This window comes from Ochotona curzoniae, unplaced genomic scaffold (genome assembly GCF_017591425.1).
Source record: "Ochotona curzoniae isolate NIBS_2020 unplaced genomic scaffold, NIBS_Ocur_1.0 contig_291, whole genome shotgun sequence".
Classification (NCBI taxonomy): Eukaryota; Metazoa; Chordata; class Mammalia; order Lagomorpha; family Ochotonidae; genus Ochotona; species Ochotona curzoniae.
This window is the reverse complement of record NW_024465649.1, coordinates 5105593-5125663: the sequence shown is the minus strand read 5'-3', so window position 1 is coordinate 5125663 and position 20071 is coordinate 5105593. Positions and strand designations below refer to the sequence as shown.

The 20071-nt window shown below is 46.9% G+C and overlaps 1 protein-coding gene across 1 annotated transcript; it reads left to right on the top strand.

Moving 5' to 3' along the window:
• The first annotated feature begins 1586 nt into the window (after window positions 1-1586).
• Window positions 1587-6709, top strand: L1TD1 (LINE1 type transposase domain containing 1). Its single transcript, XM_040978600.1, has 3 exons — window positions 1587-2277; window positions 5610-5776; window positions 5870-6709. The coding sequence occupies exons 1-3, from the start codon at window positions 1587-1589 to the stop codon at window positions 6707-6709; spliced, it is 1698 nt and encodes a 565-aa protein (XP_040834534.1).
• The last annotated feature ends 13362 nt before the right edge of the window (window positions 6710-20071 follow it).

Below are 20071 nucleotides of genomic sequence, written 5' to 3'. Positions count from 1 at the left end.
CCAAGGACTTGAGCCATTTTCTGCTGCTTTCCCAAGTCATAAGTAGGGAGCTAGATTGGAAGTAGAGTAGAAGGAAGTTGAACTGGCACCCATATGGGAATCGGCATTGCAGGTAGAGGATTAGCTTACCACACCACCACTCCAGTTCCAAATTAAATCTTTTTTAATTTGAAGGAGTGTTGGCAAATTTGAAAGGTATGCATCCTCAAGTTCCAGCAGGATAGATGTGGATTTAGTGTACTTGCATCTTTTAGTAACTTTGGGCAGACCTGGGAACGTTGTTTGACCTTCAGTAGAATCCTCGTTCGGGCTTTTCTGTTGAGAAAGGCACATGTTCATACTAACATGTTCTATTGATCGGCTTCAGACAGAGCTGCTAGTTAGGACTGCGGGCCCTGATCTCTTTTCCTTCGGTCACTGAGTCTCATTAAAGGGCGTGCAGTGTTTCCGGTGTTTAGGTTTTGTAGGCAGTGATGACCCACTGTTAACACACTTTTGTGCTGGTAAGGGTGCAGGAACTAACGTCCCAGCTATTGTCCAGATGTGTCCAGATGGGTGTAATACACCTTTTCATTTCTCATCCACAGGGTAGTCCGTCGCCTCGCTCCGTGCAAGGTCAGGCAGTTCTGTGACGGAGTGTGGTGGCTGAAGCCACAGGCGGCTATGAGGGAGTCCCCTCTGGCAGTTGGGTCCTTTGTGGGGTTTGAGCTTTTGCAGAATTCTCTTCTGCTGCTGCTCTCAGCACCTGCAGTATTAACGGTTATATTCTAGGCAATAGTATCTTCAGTTGATAACTGATTTTAAGGAAGCATCATAATGTTACCAATTTTCTGCAGTCGGAAAGGGGACTGATGTTTTCCCCAGTTTGTGTTAAGAAACCTCAGAGTTGCATAACTGGATGTGTTACATACGTCGTCTTTAGAGAAATGCGTCTCTCCCTTCATCTGAACATAGACGGCAAAGTTAGTATAGGAAACCGGCCAGCTTCCAAGATTCTTACTCAACCACTGCTTATTGGATCTATTCAAGTTTTTATGTAAAATAGTGTAATTTTAATGCCCATGTTTAATTTTGAATCATACATTTTTTAACAATTAGGAAGTCATATTCATCTCATTAGTGACCCTTTACATTAAACTTTTATGGAATACACAGTAATTTTCTTAGCCAATTTTCTTCCTGACTTGCTGAAACTTCAGTAAGAAAAAAATTGTTCTGTGTATTTCAGATGGCATGCTTTAAGATTTTTGCTTTTCTGTTTTTTTTCCTTAGGTTTTTGTGTTTCTGAAATCTAGCTGGTGAGCCAGAACAAAACATCTTCAAGAAGAAACCAGTCTCTTCACAGTATGTCCACAAAGTCCAGCACACGATCGAAAGTGGCTAGACGTCAAAAGAAACAGAAAACTGTCCCACCTTTCCAGAGGAAGCAGTTAGAGTCGGATAAGAAGCAGGCCCCAGCAGCAGCAGGTACCATAAAGAAGTACAAGGTCTTGAAGGAAATCGAAGATCTGATGTTTACAGAGATAAAGGAACTTCTTAAAAGCAACCAAAAACAAAACTTAACTGCAACAAGTAAAATAGCAGAAATGAAAAATTCAGAGAATTCCAGCAGCAAGAATGAGTGGCAGCAAGTAGAAGAGCTAGCCTCAGGAACAACACAGTTGGGGGAGAAGAGGGGTGGGAAGCATTCCGAAGTACGTGGCAGTGCTGAAGGCTTAGTCCTTACAAAGAGAGAAATAGTCAACAGCAGATTGGACAAAGTGAAAAAGTACAGAGGTCGGTGTAAGAAATCGCAGGGTCGCAGCGTATCCGAGAGTGATGAAGGAAGCAGGTGCAGAGACTACACTACCCGTACAAGAGATGAAGAGCAAGAGAGTACAAGTAGGGAGGACGTGGAAGAAGAGAGAAAGATGCAGACCATCCGGAATGAGAAGATTCGGAAAGCCTCCAGAGAGGAAAAAGTGTGTGATGAGGGAGCCCGCCTCACACTGACAGCTGACTTGTCATCCGCAACATTGGATGTTAACAGGCGATGGGGTAATATTTTCAAAATTCTGACAGACAATCATTTTGAACCTAAATTTCTATGCGATGTTAAATTATCACTTAAATGCGATGGCGAAACAAAGACCTTTTCAACCCTCGAAAGCCTCAGAGAATTTACCAGTCAAAAACCTCTAATGAAAGAATTACTGCAAGATGTACTCCCACAAAATGAAAAAATATATCGAGGAAGAAGATATGGGATTCAAGAAAAACTGGTAAGCATGTACATCTGTAAGGTTTACGTATAAAGGACCATTAATCTTTGGTAAAGTTATTTTGAAGGCTAAACAAAAATTAAGTTCAACTTTATTATTTTTTTAAAGATTTTATTTTCCATGGAAAGTCAGATATACAGAGAGGAGAGACAGAAAGATCTTTTGTCCAATGATTCACTCCTCAAGTGGCTGCAAGGGCCAGAGCTGAGCTGATCCAGAGCCAGGAGCTTCTGTCGGGTCTCCCACATGGGTGCAGGGTCCCAAGGCCTTGGGCCGTCCTTGACTGCTTTCCCAGGCCACAGGTAGGGAGCCGGATGGGAAGTGGAGCTCCCAGGATTAGAACCAGTGCCCATATGGGATCCCAGCACATTCAAGGCGAGGACTTTAGCTGCTAGGCTTCTGCGCTGGACCCCAACTTTATTATTTTAAGATATATTTCTTTCTTTATTTGTATTGGAAAGTTTTATATATATATAAAGAAAGTTAGATATATAGAGAGAGCAAGAGAGACAGAAATATTGTCCGTCTGATGAATCACTCCCCAAGTGACTGCAATGGCCGGTACTGTGCTGATCCGGAGCCAGGAGTCGGGAGCTCTTCTGGGTCTCCCATGTGGGTGCAGGGCCCCAAGGCTTTGGACCATCCTCCACTGCTTTCCCAGCACACGAACAGGGAGCTGGATGGGAAGTGGGGCTGCTGGGATTAGAACCAGTGCTTATATGGAATCCTGGTGCATTCGAGGCAAGGACTGTAGGCACTAAGCCATGGCACTGGACCCAAGTTATATTTATTTAAAGAGGTATTGAGAGGTGTTTTTCATCCACTGGTTCTCTCCCTCAAATACATGGTCACAACATCCAGAGCTGGGAGTCCAAAGCCAGGAGGCACGTGTGCTGCTTCCCTCGACACATTATTGCCAAGGAGCTGGATAGGAAGCGGAGCAGCAGGTGTTTAAGCCAGTCCTCTGGTATAAAATGCTACCATTGTAAACAGAGCCTTAACCCACTGCACCACGATGCCAACGCTTTAGGTTCAGTTTTCAATATATGAAGTCGTCCTGTGACCTCATTAGCAATTGGGAAGATTCCAATAAAACTTTGAATGAAGCCCATCATAATTTAATCATGTGTATTTATTGGAGAAGTAGAGACTGGAGCTTGGTGAGGCTGGAACCACTAGGAGCCCGGTGCCCAGTCCTTCTCCCTGTGTGCTGCAAGGACCCGAGTGCTTGAGCCTTCCAGTTCGTACGTTAGCAGGAAGCTGGGATTGCGTGCAGAGTTGGGACTTTGTGCCAGGCACTCCAACGTGGTGTGCAGGCGTTCTGAGAGCATCCAGTCCACTGCACCAAATGCCTATTATTCTTCAGATGTAAACATTTTTCTTTCTTTTTTTAAAAGATTTATTTTATTTTTATTGGAAAGTCAGATATACAGAGAGGAGGAGGGATAGAGGAAGATCTTAGGGCCCAGTGTGGTGGCCTATTGGCTGAAGTCCTCGCCTTGCCAGGACTTTCCCAGGATCCCGTATGCACACCGGTTGTAATCCCAGCAGCCCCACTTCTCGTTGCCATCTTCAGATGTAGAGGTTTATCATGTGTGTGTATATGTATGATAGTATAGTATATTTTCACTTAGTATTTGCTATATGCGAGGTACCATTCTAACCCAGATGTAGGGAAACTTTCTCTAAAAGTCCAAATGATTGGGCCCGGCGGCATGGCCTAGTGGCTGAAGTCCTCTCCTTGAACACACCAGGATCCCATATAGGTGCCGGTTCTAATCCCAGCAGCTCCACTTCCCATCCGGCTCCCTGCCTGTGGCCTGGGAAAGCAGTCGAGGATGGCCCAAAGCCTTGGGACCCTGAACCCATGTGGGAGATCCGGAAGAGGTTCCTAGATCCTGGCTTCGGATCGGCATAGCATGGGCCAGTGTGCTCACTTGGGGAGTGAATCATCGGACGGAAGATCTTCCTCTCTGTCTCTCCTCCTTTCTGTATATCTGACTTTCCAATAAATAAATAAATCTTTAAAAAAAAAAAAAAAGTCCAAATGATAAAATATTTAGTTTTTGGTACTATACACATTTTTTGTTTTGTTTTCACAACTTCTTAAAATGGAAAAACTAAGAAGAAAAGGGTTGTTATCTTGACCCAGTGGTCTTAATAACTGACCACGTTTCTTGGTTTTAATTTGCCAAGCAGTGTTGCAGACTGCCCTCAAGATGCAGTGGGCTCCCGTGCCACTCAGGAGGCATGTGCCCCATACCAAGTGCCTGGTTTGTGACCACGCCACGCTACTTCCGCTCACGCTACCTGCTAACAATGCATTCTAGGAGGCAAGAGATGATGGTTGTGGTGCTTGTGCCTCTCCCGTCCTAGGCGCCCAGCTTCTGCCAGGCCTTCATGGCTGTCCGAGGCATCGACCACCACGCAGAAGATCTTGATCTCATTCCGATTTTCAAATAAATGCATATTCAAATTATCTAATTGCTGTGCAACATAACTTGCTGTACTTGGTCTTTGTGTAAGATGTATTTTCTATTGATTTGAAAGGTAAAGTAACAAGTCAAGCTAGAAAGCTTTCATCTGCTGGTTTACTCTACAAACGGGTGCAAAAACCAGGGCCTCCCACGTGGGTGACAGGAACCCAAGTCCTTGAACCATCTGCTGCTTTGCAAGGCGTGGTAGTAGGTAGCTGGATTGGAAGTGAAGCAGCATGCTCATGGAATTCTGGAATCACAGGTGGCAGCTTAATGCACTATGCCACAACACCAGTCTCTAGTGTTCAAAACTGCAAAGATGTTTTATGGTTTTTTTTCTTCTTCATTTAAGGTGTATTGGAAAGGTAGATTTACAGAGAAAGATCTTGTATCTCCTGGTTCACTCCCCAAATGGCTGCAACAGCCAGAGCTGAACTAATCAGGAACCAGGAGCCTCTTCCTGGTCTTTTATGTGGTGCGGGGTCCTAAGGCATTGCGCCGTCCTCTATTGCTTTCCCAGGTCCCAAGCAAGGAGCTGAAAGGGAATTGGAGCAGCTGGGACATGAACCGGCACCCATATGGGATCCCATTGCTTATAAGGCCAGGGTTTAGCCACTGAACCATTGCACCTGCCCCCCATTATAATTTCATGGAAATTGCAAGGACCGTGAGAGACTACAAAAATGTTGATGTGATCCTGGGAAACAGTTATTTGGAGACCTAAAATTTCAAGACCAAGTAAAAATTTTCCAAATAATTAATTGCTCATGATAAAAACTGCAGCCATATTAAATTTAGAAACGGAAGAATTCTTTCTTTAAAGACATAACTAACTTTTTTTTTTTTTGCTTTCAACAGAAAGGTCAAATAGGTTCAAAACACGGAACAGGAGAGCCAGCCAATGATGGCTTGAGCTTTCTGTTTATTAAGGAGGTAAAGATTGAGAAGGCAGAGGAATCTTCCGAGTTGGAAGAGGAGGAGGAGCAGGATGCCTCATGCATAGAGGAGGAAGAGTGGGAAGATGCCTCATGGATGGATGTGGAGGAGGAAGAGGAGGGGGAAGAGGAGGAAGAGGAAGAATCATCATCAGGAGAAGAGAGAGAAGAGACTGTCCGAACCTCAGGGCTGAAGAAAACACAGAAACACAGAATTCTGAAATTGGAAGAGCTAACAGCCAAAGAAGCAGACTTGATACAGGAAACAGAAGAAAACTTTCGAAAAAATGTGATTCATTTCTTCAGAGAGATTCAAGAGGAGATTGGAAACGTGAAAAGTTTCTATCCTGAAATCTTGGAAATTAAAAATTCAATACATGACCTGGATAATGTAATGGACACACTTGAAGAAAGAATGGATAGTCTAGAAGATCAGATTTTAGAATTCTCTAAGGATGCAATGCAAATGGCCAAGCAGATGATCAATGAAGAAAGGTCAAGAGACACAGAGGATAGATCCAGAAGTGCCAACATTCGTCTGATAGGCGTTCCAGAAAAAGACAATAAAGACAATATAGCAGATGACATAGTAAGAGAAGTAATTGAAGAAAACTTTCCAGAATTAAGTAAAGAGTCAAGGTTTGAGATCATCAGTGCACACCGAATACCTAGTAGGATTGACGAAAGCAGGCTTACTCCTAGACACATCTTGGTGAGATTTTGGAATGCCAGTGATAAGGAGAAAATCATGATAGCTTCCAAAGAAAAAAAAGAAATAACCCATAGAGGAGCTAGAATCAGGTTAACAGCTGACTTATCATTGAGTACCCTGGGTGCTAGAAGTAAGTGGACCAAAATCGTAAAGGTTCTTCATGAAGAAGGTTTTAGGCCGAGAATCTTATATCCAGCCAAATTGGCATTTGATTTTGAGGGTAGAACAAAGATGTTTTATGATATAGAAGAATTCAGAGCATTTATTTCTGGTGTACCTCCTTTGAAGAAATTGCTGGAGAATGTACTTGGTTATGAGGAGTGATGCCAAGACTTTGCACGTGCCTCTTCAGGATGGGCAGCCGATGGCTTGCTAGACCTGGGTGGGCAAAAGGCGTTTCGAATTGCTAGAGCCAGAGTGTACATTCAGTCGATCTAATGACGACCATCCACCTTATATAGCGATAAGCTTTTCTTGCTGCTGATGGGAGCCGGAAGCATCAGTGTAGCAGTACGCAGGGAAAGCAGAGGTGAAGCTGGGGAAAGGAAATTTTCATAATCATAATGTGAATTTTAAATCTTTACAATTAAAGCATCAGATGTGCTTCATTTGCTGATTTACATAAACGTGTTTTAATACCCTTTATAATTTTGTCTGTTTAATATTTACATTTTTTGGTCTATTTACTTTAACCGCCCCCCCCCCAAATTCTCTACATATATATTTTTAAATTCCTTTTACTTGAATTGGCAGAGGGAGAGGCAGTTCTTCACTGGTTCACTACCCAAGTGGTCCCACATGGGTGGCAGGACTGAAACCCTTGGCCCATCCTTCACTGCATTTGCAGAGCAGCCAGGATTTAAATACTGCTTTGTGTGTGGGTTGCCAGCAATGTAGGCTGCAGCTTCAATCTGCTGTGCCATATAGCAGCTGCTTGACTTTCTGAGTTCTGGATTGCCAGTTCCGGCCTTCATAGCCCTGCAGAGTGATTGCTACTGGCCACATTGGCTGGCCTCTGGAGGTCAGCTCAGCTGAGCTAGAAGCGTGTTTAATCCCAAGCACCAACTGCCTGGCCTTTTTTTCCAGTCTTGGGTTCCTTAATCTGCAAAGAGGTATTTCCTTTTTTTCACAGACTTTTTATTTTTTTTAAGATTTATTTGTTTTTATTGCAAAGGCAGATATACAGAGAGAAGGAGAGGCAGAGGAATATCTTCCGGTCTGATGGTTCACTCCCCAGGTGGCCACAATGGTTGCAGCAGAGCCAATCTGAAGCCAGGAGTCGGGAACCTCTTCTGGGTCTCCCACACGGGTGCAGGATCCCAAGGATTTGGGCTATCCTCGACTGCTTTCCCAGGCCACAGGCAGGGGGCTGGATGGGAAGCAGGACTGCCGGGCTTAGAACTGATGCCCATGTGGGATCCCGGGCATGTGCAAGGCGAGGACTTTAACCACTATGCTTTCATGTCGGGCCCTAAAGATTTATTATTTTTATTAGATTTTCAGAGAGAATACAGAAAGATCTGTCCACTGGTTCACTCCCCACGTGGCTACAAAGGCTGGAGTTGAAGCAATCTGAAGCCACGAGGCAGGAGCTGCTTGGGGAACTATAAAGGCCCAGGAAATTCGTAAGCATGTGCCATGTAACATTTCACCTTGCCTCACTCAAGGACCAAACTTCTTTTGAAGGGCAGGGCAACAGATCTTCATCCACGAGTTCATTCTCCCAGATAGCCCCAGCTGGGACCGGCTAGAGTGAAGCCAGGAGCTTCATCTGAATCTTCTGCCCGGGAGTTGGGGACCCGAGAACTTAGCCACAACTTGCTGCTTCCCAGGGCACATGGCTGGGCACAGGAACCTGCTAATGTAGTCAGATTCATTCCCAGGGTTACATAAGATAGGGGTGCCTCCAATGATGACTCAAAACACTTCCCTGTCATCCCCATTGTTGAGTTATGGCGGATGGGCCTCCACTCGGGTATGCTTCCATACCATGTTGGAGAGCCTTGGTTCAGGTCCCAGCTGTTCTCTTGGCTCCAGCTTCCTGCCAGTGCACACCGTGGGAAGCAGCAGTGATGGCCAAGTACTTGGATCACTGCTGTCTCAGGGATCCAAAATGGAATTTCTGGCTAAAGCACTAGTTGTACATGGTTTGGACAGTAAACCAGTGGATGAAAAAGTTTGTGGGCCTGGCATATTAGCCTAGTGGAAAAGGTCCTCACCTTGCATGTGCCAGGATCCCATATGGACTTTGGTTGTAAGCCCGGTGGCCTTGCTTGCCATCCAGCTCCCTGCTTGTGGCCTGGGAAAGCAATCCAGGACATGCCAAAGCTTTAGGACCCTGCACTTGCGTGGAAGACCCGAAAGAGGCTCCTGGTTCTTGGCTTCGGATCAGCACAGTTCCAGCTTTTGTGTCTGCTTAGGGAATTACTTATCAGACGGAAGCTCTTCCTCTCTGTCTCCTCTTCTCTGTATATCTGCCTTTCCAATAAAAATCAATCAATCTTATAACATGGTAATAACCGTGTGTGCAGCCTGAATGCTGCTGTGGGTGCTCCACAGAAGGGGATCTTGCCTCACTCCTTGACTTCCTTCACAACAATGTGTTACTTTTTCAATGGATGATTTTTTTTTAAAACAATCATTTTAGTTGAAGAGCAAGGTGACAGATCTTCCATCTATTGGTTCACTCCCTCAAATAGCTGCAATTGCCTGGGCTAAGGCAATTGAAGCCAGGAGCTCAGAACTCCGAGCATCTTCTGCTGTTCTCCCAGGACATGAAGCAGAGAGCATTGAAAGAAGAGCAGCTGGGGCTGGAGCTGGCACTCTGGTGGGGTGCTGGTGCTGTGAGTGGTGCTGTAACTTTTGATCCACAACACCGGTCCTGAGTGAATGAATGGCTTTCTAAAGTCTGTATCAGGACCAGTGTTATGGAATAACAGGTGTCAGCTGGGGTGCCAGCATCCCATCTGTGTACCAGTTCATGTCCCAGCTGTTCCACTTCCTACATAACTTCTTGCTAATAGTATGGGGAAGGCAGCTAAGGATGGTCTAAGTGTTTGAGCACCTGCACCTACATTGGAGATCCAGATAAAACTTCTGGCTTTTGGTTTTGATTTGCCCCAACTCTGGATGTTGCAGCCATCTGGGGAGTGAACAAGTAGTTGGAAGATTTCCCTCACTCCTTCTTTGTAACTTACTTTCCAATAAGCAAATCTTTTTAAAATCATCTACATATATTTTGTCTGATAAAATCTGTTAATATGAGCAGCAGTAATGTTGCTGCAATGCAGTATCAAATAAAAACTTGCAAACGATAGGGGAGCAAATATTTCAAGTCTATATAAATGTGCTTTGTGCATGGGGAATATGATAGCCAGATCGTCTAGGCCAGCAAGCGATGTTGACTGCCTCATTAGAGGATGAAAATCAGAACAGGTTGGACAATTCTGGCCAAGCTTTGCAGCATGTTCCTGGGGGATGCACTAAAGTGGGCTTGGTCAGCCCAATAGACCTTGGAAAGATTTCCTCAACCATGGAGCAATGAAACCAACAATTTTACAGAATTGTCAAAAACTACTCAAATAACACCTTCAGAACACTTTTCCTTACATGATGGTCTCTAAGGTGTCATCAAAGGGCTATCTTCCAGGGCCTGGCGGGATAGCTCTATGGCTAAATCCTTGCCTTGCAACTACCGGGATCCCATATGGATGCTCATTTGAGTCTTAGCTGCTCTACTTCCCACCCAGATCCCTGTTTGTGGCCTGGGAAGGTAGTGGAGGATGACCAAGAGCCTTAGGACCCTGTACCAAAGTGGGAGGACCCAGGGGAGGCTCCTGGCTCCTGGCTTCAGATCAGCTCAGCTCTGGCCATTGCAATCACTTGGGGTATGAACCAGTGGATGGAAGTTCTCTGTATCGCCTCTCTTTGAATCTCCCTTTCCAATAAAATAAATAAATCTTAAAAAATAAAAGACTGTCCCCCATCCCTGGATGTTGATGTAGATTGACAGCAAGGAGGGGCCCCTTTCCCCTGCTCTGCTGTGGACACAAGAAAAAGCAAAAACTTGAAGCATGTGTCCCACCCAGCTTTCTTCGTAGGCGAATCTTCCCACTGTAATCTTCCCACGGGCATGCATCCCTCTCAACTATGTAAACAATATTAAAATTCAAAAATGTGCTTTGTTATACATAATTTGAAAGACAGTGGGAGAGAGAAAATTCCCTCAAATTCCAGGGCTGGGCCAGGTCAAAGGCAGCAGCCTCAACCCTGGTTTCCCAGGTGGGTTGTGTGGATCAAATTACTTGAATCATCACTTGTTGCCTCCCAGGGTGCAGATTAGCAGGAAGCAGAAATTGGGAATGGAGCTGGGACCCAAACCCAGGTACTCTGATACGGGATGCAGGTGTCCCAACAGGTGTCTTAACCCCTGTGCCAAATGCTCACCACCCAAATGGGTTTGGATGTGACACTGTCAGTGGCCTACTGATTGGCACTGGCCCACCTTGGCCTCATTAGGGCAGACTAGAGCAAGGCCTTCTCAAGACCTGGTCCTGCTGGGCCTTCATGTGTCTCATGTGAGACACGGGCATGGCGAGTGGCACAGGCCCCTGATGACATGGATTGCCGGTTGGCCAGGCAGGGTGGTGGCCCAGGCTTAGGTTAAGGTCAAAAAGAGTCTGGGCTGAGAGCCTTGGCAGCAGCACGTGAGCCTTCAGGAAGAAAATGCTGTTAGAAAAACGTTTTGTTGTAATGTTGATTCAATGTTGTACATGGTTAAACTCTTGCAGCTTAAAGCTCTTAGGATGAGAGCAGCTATAACACAGAAAAACAGCCTTACACTGGAACTCCAAAGAAGCTGCAAAGCTAGTGACATTTAAAAGTATGAATGTAGCTTATCCATGATGTTGTTTTTTGCTGGAATTTAATGGTTGCTCACAGCATGATTATGCTCCTAATCACAGCAGAACAAGCTCTTTCCAATTCTGCCTGCCTTTCAGAGACCTGCTTCTTGCGTGGCAATTCCCTCTCAATCACCAGGAAGCCTGCCTTCCCCCAGGTGCCAAGGCAGAAGTAACTTAAGCAAGAAGAGGCTGTGACCTAGAATATGCCCAGCGCAAGCTTTCGGCTAATCCTCTCCAAATTATAACACACAGTTATGGCGTATTTCACTGGGTGGTTAAAACTGTAAAGTCTCACGCTGGAGTGCTTGGGTCAGTTGTGGCTCTGGCTCCTGCTGATAGCTCCCCACACCCACAGATAAAGGAGGCAGCCATTGAGTAACTTCCATCTGCTAGCTGACATCCCCAAGATACCTGTAATAACCAGTGATGGGCCAGAATGAATTTGGGATCCTGGAACTTCATCCAGGTGTCCCACATGCGTGATAAGGACCCAGGCACTTAAGCCATCACCTGCTGCCCCCAAAGTTGCCAGCCAGTTAAGCAGGAAGCAGAAGCTGGACTCGAGCTCAGGCATTCCAAGATGCTACACCACAATGCCTACCCAAGAATTCAGATTCTAATTAGGCAAACTATTTAACTTTTTTTTTTTCAGATTTATTTATCTTTATTGAAAAGGCAGATTTTATTGAAAAAGCAGATCCTTCTGCTGGTTCACTCTCTAAATGGCCACAACACAATGGCCAGAACTGAACCGATCTGAAGCCAGGAGCCAGGAGCTGCTTCCATGTTTCCTACATGAGTGTAGGATTCCATGCTGTTGGGTCATCCTCTGCTGCTTTCCCAGGCCACAAGCAGGGAGCTGGAAGGGAAGTAGAGCAGCTGGGGCATGAACTGGTGCCCATATGGGATCTTGACATTTGCAGGGGAAGGATTAGCCAATCGAGCCATCATGCCAGTCCCTAGGCAAACTTTAATTTAAAAAATTGTATGTGGGGCCCGGCGCGGTGGCGCAAGTGGCTAAGTCCTCGCCTAGCACGCCCGGGATCCCATATGGGCGCCGGTTCTAATCCCGGCAGCCCCGCTTCCCTTCCAGCTCCCTGCCTGTGGCCTGGGAAAGCAGTCGAGGACGGCCCAAAGCTTTGGGACCCTGCACCCGCGCGGGAGACCCGGAAGAGGCTCCTGGCTTCGGATCGGCATAGTATCGGCCCGTTGCGCTCACTTGGGGAGTGAATCATCGGACGGAAGATCTTCCTCTCTGTCTCTCCTCTCTGTATATCCGCCTTTCCAATGAAAAAATAATAAAAATAAATCTTAAAAAAAAAAAAAAATTGTATGTGTTCAAGAGACAACCCAAACAGGTTTAAACATTAAGCCAAAGCAAAGATTGAAGAAAAAAAGAGTTACTCAAAATGCAGGGCAAATGAGGGCAAGGGAAAGACAGAGTGATCTTCTGTTTGCTGGTTCACTCCCCAAAGGCTCAAGGTAGCCACGCTGGGCCAGGCCAAAACTGGGCACCGGACAATGCATCCTAGTCTCCGTGCACGCATTGGCAAATGCCCAAGTACTGCAGCCACCATCCACAGGCACCAGAGACGTTAAGGAGATGCTCCTGGGTCTCTTCGTTCCTTTGTTTCACTTCCCTAGCCAACCTCCCTGGATGGGAGGCAGATCCCCTGGTGGCCTCTGCATCCTTTCCTCAGTCTGGTCCATTTGCTTCTTTCTACCCTTTGATGCTCACCTTCCCATCCTTGCTGCAAATTCCTTCCACAGGTCCTCTCTGAACCCTGGCTCAGTGCTCAGGGTCGCCTTGTCCTTTTGCTGATGGAAAGGCTGCATTGGTTGACTGTGTGTGAGACAGCAGGATACCAGCTGGTGCTTCTTCAGTGTTGTCTGTGGACAGGATTGGCCCTCGTCTGGCAAGTTGGCCATACAAAATGCTTCCAGCCAAGGGGATTCTGACAGTGACAAATTGTCAGTCTCCATGGCTAGCACTTAACAAAGTAGATCCTTGAAAATGCACGGGCCAACCTCTGGGCCAGACCCCCAGTCTGGTACCTCTGAGCTCCTATAAAAACAACACAGTGTACTAGATGGTAGTGATGGTGGGGGCGTGACTGGTTGTTTTTTTTTTTTTTTTTTTTGGCTCCTGTCCCTAAGACAGACGTGGGGTCATGACTCTGTATCTTATGGAAGGAGAACAAGAAACTAAAGTCAGATCAGCTCCAAGTCAGGTGGCCCGGCAGAGAATTTCTGAGTCTGTGATTCTCCTGTGATTGCTGTGTCACCAGCCTCTTCAAATATTATTTCAAAAATATTTTATCTAGTATTTCTATATACTAAACATAAAATGTAGTGCTTTAGAATGTTTCAATATACCATTTTGATCTAAAATTTCTCATTGTGTTTTAACCAGAGGTTGTTTAACATAAATTGCTTATACTATCAATTTCTTTAAAAAAAAAAAAGTTTACACTTCATTCTCAATATTGTTTACGTAGTTGAGAAGGATGCATGCCCATATGGGTTTCTGATTAGGGTGGGGAGGATCGAGGTGTAAAGGTGGGTGGGAAAAATGTTCCAAATTTTTTTCCTTGTTTCTGCGGGGTGGGGAAGGAGAGGGGGCTGCTCCTTGTCATACTGCATAGACACCTGGGGATAGGGGACTGTCCTTTGATGACACATTAGAAACCCCGATGTGGGGAAGAGTGTTCCAAGGTTATTACTTGAGTGGTTTTGATAATTTTGAGAAGTTGTTGGCTTCATTGCTCATGGTTAAAAATATCTTTCCAAGGTCTGTTGGCTGACCAAGTCCACCTTAATGCATCTACAAACCCAGGGACACGCTGCAAAGCTTGGCTAGAAGAGTGGTACAACCCGCACTGCCTGCCGGTGAGGCACCTGGTGTCCTATGCTGACGCAGATGAGCTAGGCTGTCTCCTCCTCCCTGGGCATGCTGGCCATCGCACAGAACCAAAAACCGAGGAAGCTGTCTTGACATTCGCAGTCCAAGGTTAGACTAAGTATATTGTGACTTTCTCTGTGGCCGGGGTTTGAGACCAAGAGTTTAGTTTGGGAGTCTCCCAAGAAACTATCTAGCGTGACCCCATACACAACTCTTGTGTGCACCAGCGAGTGCAGGGTCAGATTCAGTCTGTCACCTGTACTGGCCAAAGCGTGTACTAGATAGATGCAGCTGCCCTGTCGGCCATGCACCCAGTCCCATTTCTCATGTCGACTAATGGGTGCTGTAGCCTAGCCTATCCCAGCCTGACACAGGCCCGCTCTTCATACACACCAGCAGGAGCGGTGGCCTAGTCAGAGAGATCTACAGTAACTTCTGCCAGGCCTGTCTCTAGCCCCGGTCTGCATGTGCCTACCTGTGCTGTGGCCAAGTAGGGAAGTTCCCCAAGTTCCCGTACCAGGTCTGCTCCTGGTCCCAGATCTTACGTGTGCTGATCTGTGCTGTGGCCTTACTTGACATGGTCTGCCCTCAGTCCCAGCCTTTGCATATGCCGGCATGTGCTGCAGCCTGAGCCAGACCTGCCTCCTCTTAGGCCCAGCTGCTATGAGTGTCACAGGAATTCTGTGATCAAGCCTGGCTCAGTCTGTGACCACTCCCAGCTCTCACACAAACAAGTGGGTGCTGTAGTCCCATAAAGGTGAGCCCCAAAAAGCCTCTACGGAATCTGCTCCCAGATCTGGTTCTCTTGCATTTTGGGGAGTACTGCAGCCCAATCTGATGTGGCCCACCCTCTGCCTCGACACGGGCAGTTACTGAGCCAGCCAGGCATGCCAGCCAGGCATGCCCTGCAACTCAGGTCTCCCAAGTGGGTGGGTGCTTTAGCTTGACCCAGACATGCCCTCCAGTTTCCCTCCTCTAAGCCACTGGGTTTCAGTTCTTTGTCTACCTGTGAGTGCAGTGGCCAGGTTGCGGAAAACTTGAGAAGTCATTCCTCCCAGATCAAACATCCCCTCAGCCACTCCACTCCATCGTCACCCCAAACTCCCTTCCCTGGGCGACCTGCAGCCCCACACGAGGGGGCGCTGGGGTGGCATGTCTTGGCCTAGTGTTTCTGGCCTTCCTCACATACCTTTTAAAGAAAATGCTGGCACACTCGTATAATTAACACAAATTTGGCATAAACCAGGTCCAGAATGCCTGCCAGCTATTGGCTGCTTTTCTCCCAGTAGCATAAGATTTGCCTAGATCGAGGCAACCTAGGCAGTGCCTACAGCTGGGGAATACTATCAATTCAATAAATATGCTGATATTTCCCAAGTTATTTGAAGCTGCTTATTTTTTAAAGATATAAAGCCATACAGTATATAAATAATAACAGCTTTGCAACCATCTACTAACAAAATATCTTAATTCAGTCCTTGTCTAATTGTCTTGGCAAGACCTTCCAGAATAATATTCAATAATAGCAATAATGCCAGGCACTTTCTTGTATCTGATTTTATCAGAAATATTTCTACATTAATGTGTTAAACATTAAACATACACAGCCTTAGACGTTTTCCTATGAGCTCCGTTCTGCCATCTGTCGGCGCTGCAAGGTATTGCGTCACTGGAGATGATCCTTTAGGAAATACTCTCCTTAGTTGTTCCAGGACTTATGATGTGGTTATGTCCCAACCAAATCATTGTAGTGGAAAATACTGTAAGTTGAAAAAGTATTTAATACAGCTTTCAGCATAGCTTAGCACACAGCACACTAGGGAGTGTGATGCTCACTCGTGTGACCACGTGAGTGGCTGGAGGCTGGGACTCACCTGTTCAGCACTGAGTGAGGCTTGCACCACACATCGCAGCCCAGGAGAACAACATTCACAGTTGAAGGGATGGTTTCCGCTGCACGTGTACCACTTTTGCATCATGGTAAAGTAAAAAAATTGTGACGTCCAACCATTGCTAAGAGGAACACTGTCTGTGTGTTTATTGAGAGGTGGTCATGGATAGCTGTGTCCCTCCAAAGCCCTAGCATGAGGGCCTGCTGGGGTGGGGTGTGCTTTGCAAGATAATTGGGTTTAAATCAGCTCGGGAGAGTAGGGCATTCCTGATGGACCAAGAGTCCTGCAGAGATGAGCACTTCCTGCTGCAGTCAGGTGGGTGCTGGGTGGGGCCAGGGGGACTGCATGGCTGCTGGCCCACCCTTTCAGCCTGGCTTGATCTTTGCTCAATGCAACTGCGTCTCAGGCTTCCCTCAGTTATGTGGTTTTGCTCCCTTCTCTGCCCTGACCGTGCCAAGCCACTGCTATTGCCTGAAATGCGTGTTCTTCATGTATACCCATCAAGTCCTCCAGGGACCCTGCCAGATTTGCACAGTGGGCATCTCACAGGTACCCATTCACTTAAGGACTGGCTACCTTGAGATGCAGAGCCTGGATCCAGGAATCTGCAGGGCCACACGAGACTGCACTTTCTGCAGGGCAGGTAGCCAGGGGATGCGCTGTGTGCACGGAAGCAGCTCGGGGGCGTGAGGAAGGAGAGTTCTTGCCAGCTAGCTGCTGAAAGCAGGCCCCTCTTCAAGGCCTCCCCAAGCATGCCCACCTTGACCATGGCCACCCGGAGCAAGAGACACTGAGGCTGCCATGCACTGCCAAGTGAAATGAATGAGAGGAGTATTTCTTGCTCATCTATTCAGTCTGGAAGAAGCAGTTCACAGCAGACATAATGACTGTATGGTGTAGGGAACCTTAGTATCTTTTGACTTGCTGTCCCATCATTCCTAGGGCATGGGCCTCATCTTCATAGGTCAAGGTCAGTTGCAACCAAACATTCAAACCAGTACAAAGGAGGAATGCATTGCCTTTCCCTGTAGATGTGGGACCCAGAGTTGGTATCCATCGCCGCTCAAGCCTTATAAGAACTTAGTTACACAGTCCCATCAAGCTCCAAGGGGGAGATGGAAAGTGGTGTCTGTGTCTTGGGTGCCAAGCTAACAGTTGGGAATTCTTTTACCAATGTGAAAGGGTTGAATGATTAGCAAAGGACCCTGGTATCACCATTTTCCTGCCATTCATTTAATTTTTTAAAAAAGATTTATTTTTATTTTTTTTTTATTGGAAAGGCGGATATACAGAGAGGAGAGACAAAGAGGAAGATCTTCCGTCCGATGATTCACTCCCCAAGTGAGCGCAATGGCCGATACTTCACTGATTCGAAGCCAGGAGCCTCTTCCAGGTCTCCCACGCGGGTGCAGGGTTCCAAAGCTTTGGGCCGTCCTCAACTGCTTTCCCCGGGCCACAGGTGGGGAGCTGGATGGGAAGTGGGGCAGCCGGGATAGAACCGGCGCCCATATGGGATCCTGGGCATGCAAGGCGAGGAACCTTAACCACTGCGCCACCGTGCCGGGCCCCATTCATTTAATTTTAATTTTAAATTGTATTTCTTTTCTATTTGAAAGACAGAGTTAGAGAGAGAGAGACAGAAAGACAGAGCGAGTGAGATCTTCCAGTTTACTGGTTCACTCCCCAAATGGCTGCCAATGGCAGGTGCTGGGCCAGGCCACAGCCAGGAGCCTCGCCCAGGTCTCCCATGCGGGTGCAGGGGCCCATGCACTTGGGCCATTCTCTGCTGCTTTCCCAGATCATTAGCAGGAAGCTGCAGTGGAAGTAGAGTAGCTGGGACTCCATCTGGTGCTCGTATGGGATGCCAGTGCCACAGGCAGAGGCTTAGCCTGTTATGCCATGGCATCAACCCAACTCATTTTTTTGTTTGTTTAATTTAATTTATTGATTTGGAAACTAGAATTACAGAGAAAAAGGGACAGATCATGAGAAAGAGAGATCTTCCATTTACTGTTTCATTCCCCAGATGGCACCAGCAGATGGAGCTTGGTTAGGCTGAAGCCAGGAGCCAGGATCTTCTTCCACGTCTTGCATGGGGGTGTCAGGGCCCCCAAAACTAGGACCATATTCTGTTACTTTTCCCAGCCCACTGGGATGCTGGTGTCGTAGGGTGTGCCTTCGCTGGCTGTATCACAGTGCTGGCCCCTGACATCCATTTTGACCTCTCACTCCTGCCTACTGAAGCTGGGTGCTGGCAATTCAGCCAGGCCTCTCACTTGGACTGGAGGACCCCAGCCACGTGCGTCATCTCCCCTGCATCTGCAGGTCTGCATTGGCAGGAAGCAGGAGTCGGGAGCCAGAACTGGGAAAGGAGCCTGGGTACTCGGATATGGGAAGCAGGCGTCTTCAACGCTAGACTAAGAACTTACTTTGTTAAATACGGTTTTCTGAATCCATGACATTGATAAATAAGAGCTTTGGATTTTCTAAGGGTCTGGGGAGACAGACACCTCAAGCTACAATGTAACAACACACAAGTGAGACAGGCCTCCTAACTGCCTCTCAAATTCCTTCCTCCCATCCCTGGTCCCATTGTTCTTGAAATTGAAGTGTCTCTAAAGTTCTCCAGCACATGACATCCCATTCTTTTCTGCGTGCCACATCTCAACACCTGCTGGATCTAGGATCTACAGATCCTGAGGCTTAACTCAAAAGCCACCTCCTCTATGAGGCCTTCCTGACTCCCTCTGCTCAAGTCCGTCTCTACCGCAATGCTCAGACTTGGGTCACTCATTTGCTACATACTTAATGTTAACCACAGTCTGTCTCCTTCACCAGACTAATCACTCTGGAGCATCTCTCAAAAACTGGAGTGTCCTAAAATGTAAATTGGGGGCCACCATGATGACTTCATTAGCTAAATGCTCTGCCTGCAAGCACCAGCATCCCAGATGGATACTGGTTTGTGTTCTAGCTGCTCCACTTCCCATCCAGCTCCCTGCTTGTGGCATGGGAAAGCAGTCAAGGGTGACCCAAGTGTTTGGAACCCTGCGTTTATATGGAGACTTGGAAGAAGCTTCTGGCTCCTGGGTTTGGATCAGCTCAGCTCTGGCTATTACAGCCATTTGGGGAGTGAGCCAGCAGTTAGAAGATCTTCCCCTCTTTGTCTCCTTCTCTCTATAAATCTCTTTCCAATAAAAAAAAAAATAAATCGTACAAAAAGAATAAAAAATGTAAATTGGAAGCTCTTCTTCCAAGATTTGTTTATCTGAAAGTCAGGATTTACAGAGTGAGAGAGACTGAGAGATCTTCCACTCACTGATTCACTTAGCAAATGGCCGCAATGACCTGAACAGGGCTGATCTGAAGCCAGGAGCCAGAAGCCTCTTCTGGGCCTCCCATGTGACTGAAGGGTCCAAGGGCTTGAGCCCTCCCCGTTCCCGCCCCCCCGCCCCCGCTTTCCCAGGCACATTATCAGGGATCAGGATCAGAAGTAAAATAGCACACCAGGACATAAACCGACACCCACGTGGGATACTGACAAGCCACTCTGCAGGCTCCTTGCAAGTTTTGGCATCAATTTTTTTTTTTTCTATAGGAGGCTAAAGATGCTTTCAAAAAGCCTCTGCAGGATACTGCAGGCGCAGCCACAGCAGGCACCGTGGAGGGTGGCTTTAACTTGGACGGGGGTGCTCCAGCAACAGAAAGCTGGCCCCGGGGCTCATCTGTAGCAGAAGGTGCAGATCACCATGGCGAACGCACAGGAGCCGCTGCAAAGGATGATGGACAAGTGCTTCCGCAAGTGCGTCGGGAAGCCTGGGGCTAGCTGGACAACTGGGAGCAGAAGTGCCTCACCAAGTACATACAACTCGCTTTCCAATAAAAATAAACCTTAAAAAAGAAAAGTCCCAAAGGTGGTTACCTAGTGGCTGAAGTCCTTACCTTGCACATGCTGGGATCCATATGGACCCTGGGTCCGTGTCCCGGT

Coding starts and splice junctions, on each gene's coding strand:
- L1TD1 (XM_040978600.1), top strand. CDS start 1,587: ATGAAAAATTCAGAGAATTCCAGCAGCAAGAATGAGTGGCAGCAAGTA. Junction 2,278..5,609: donor ACTGGTAAGCATGTACATCT/GTAAGGTTTACG, acceptor AAGGTCAAATAG/GTTCAAAACACGGAACAGGA. Junction 5,777..5,869: donor AAGATGCCTCATGGATGGAT/GTGGAGGAGGAA, acceptor TCAGGGCTGAAG/AAAACACAGAAACACAGAAT.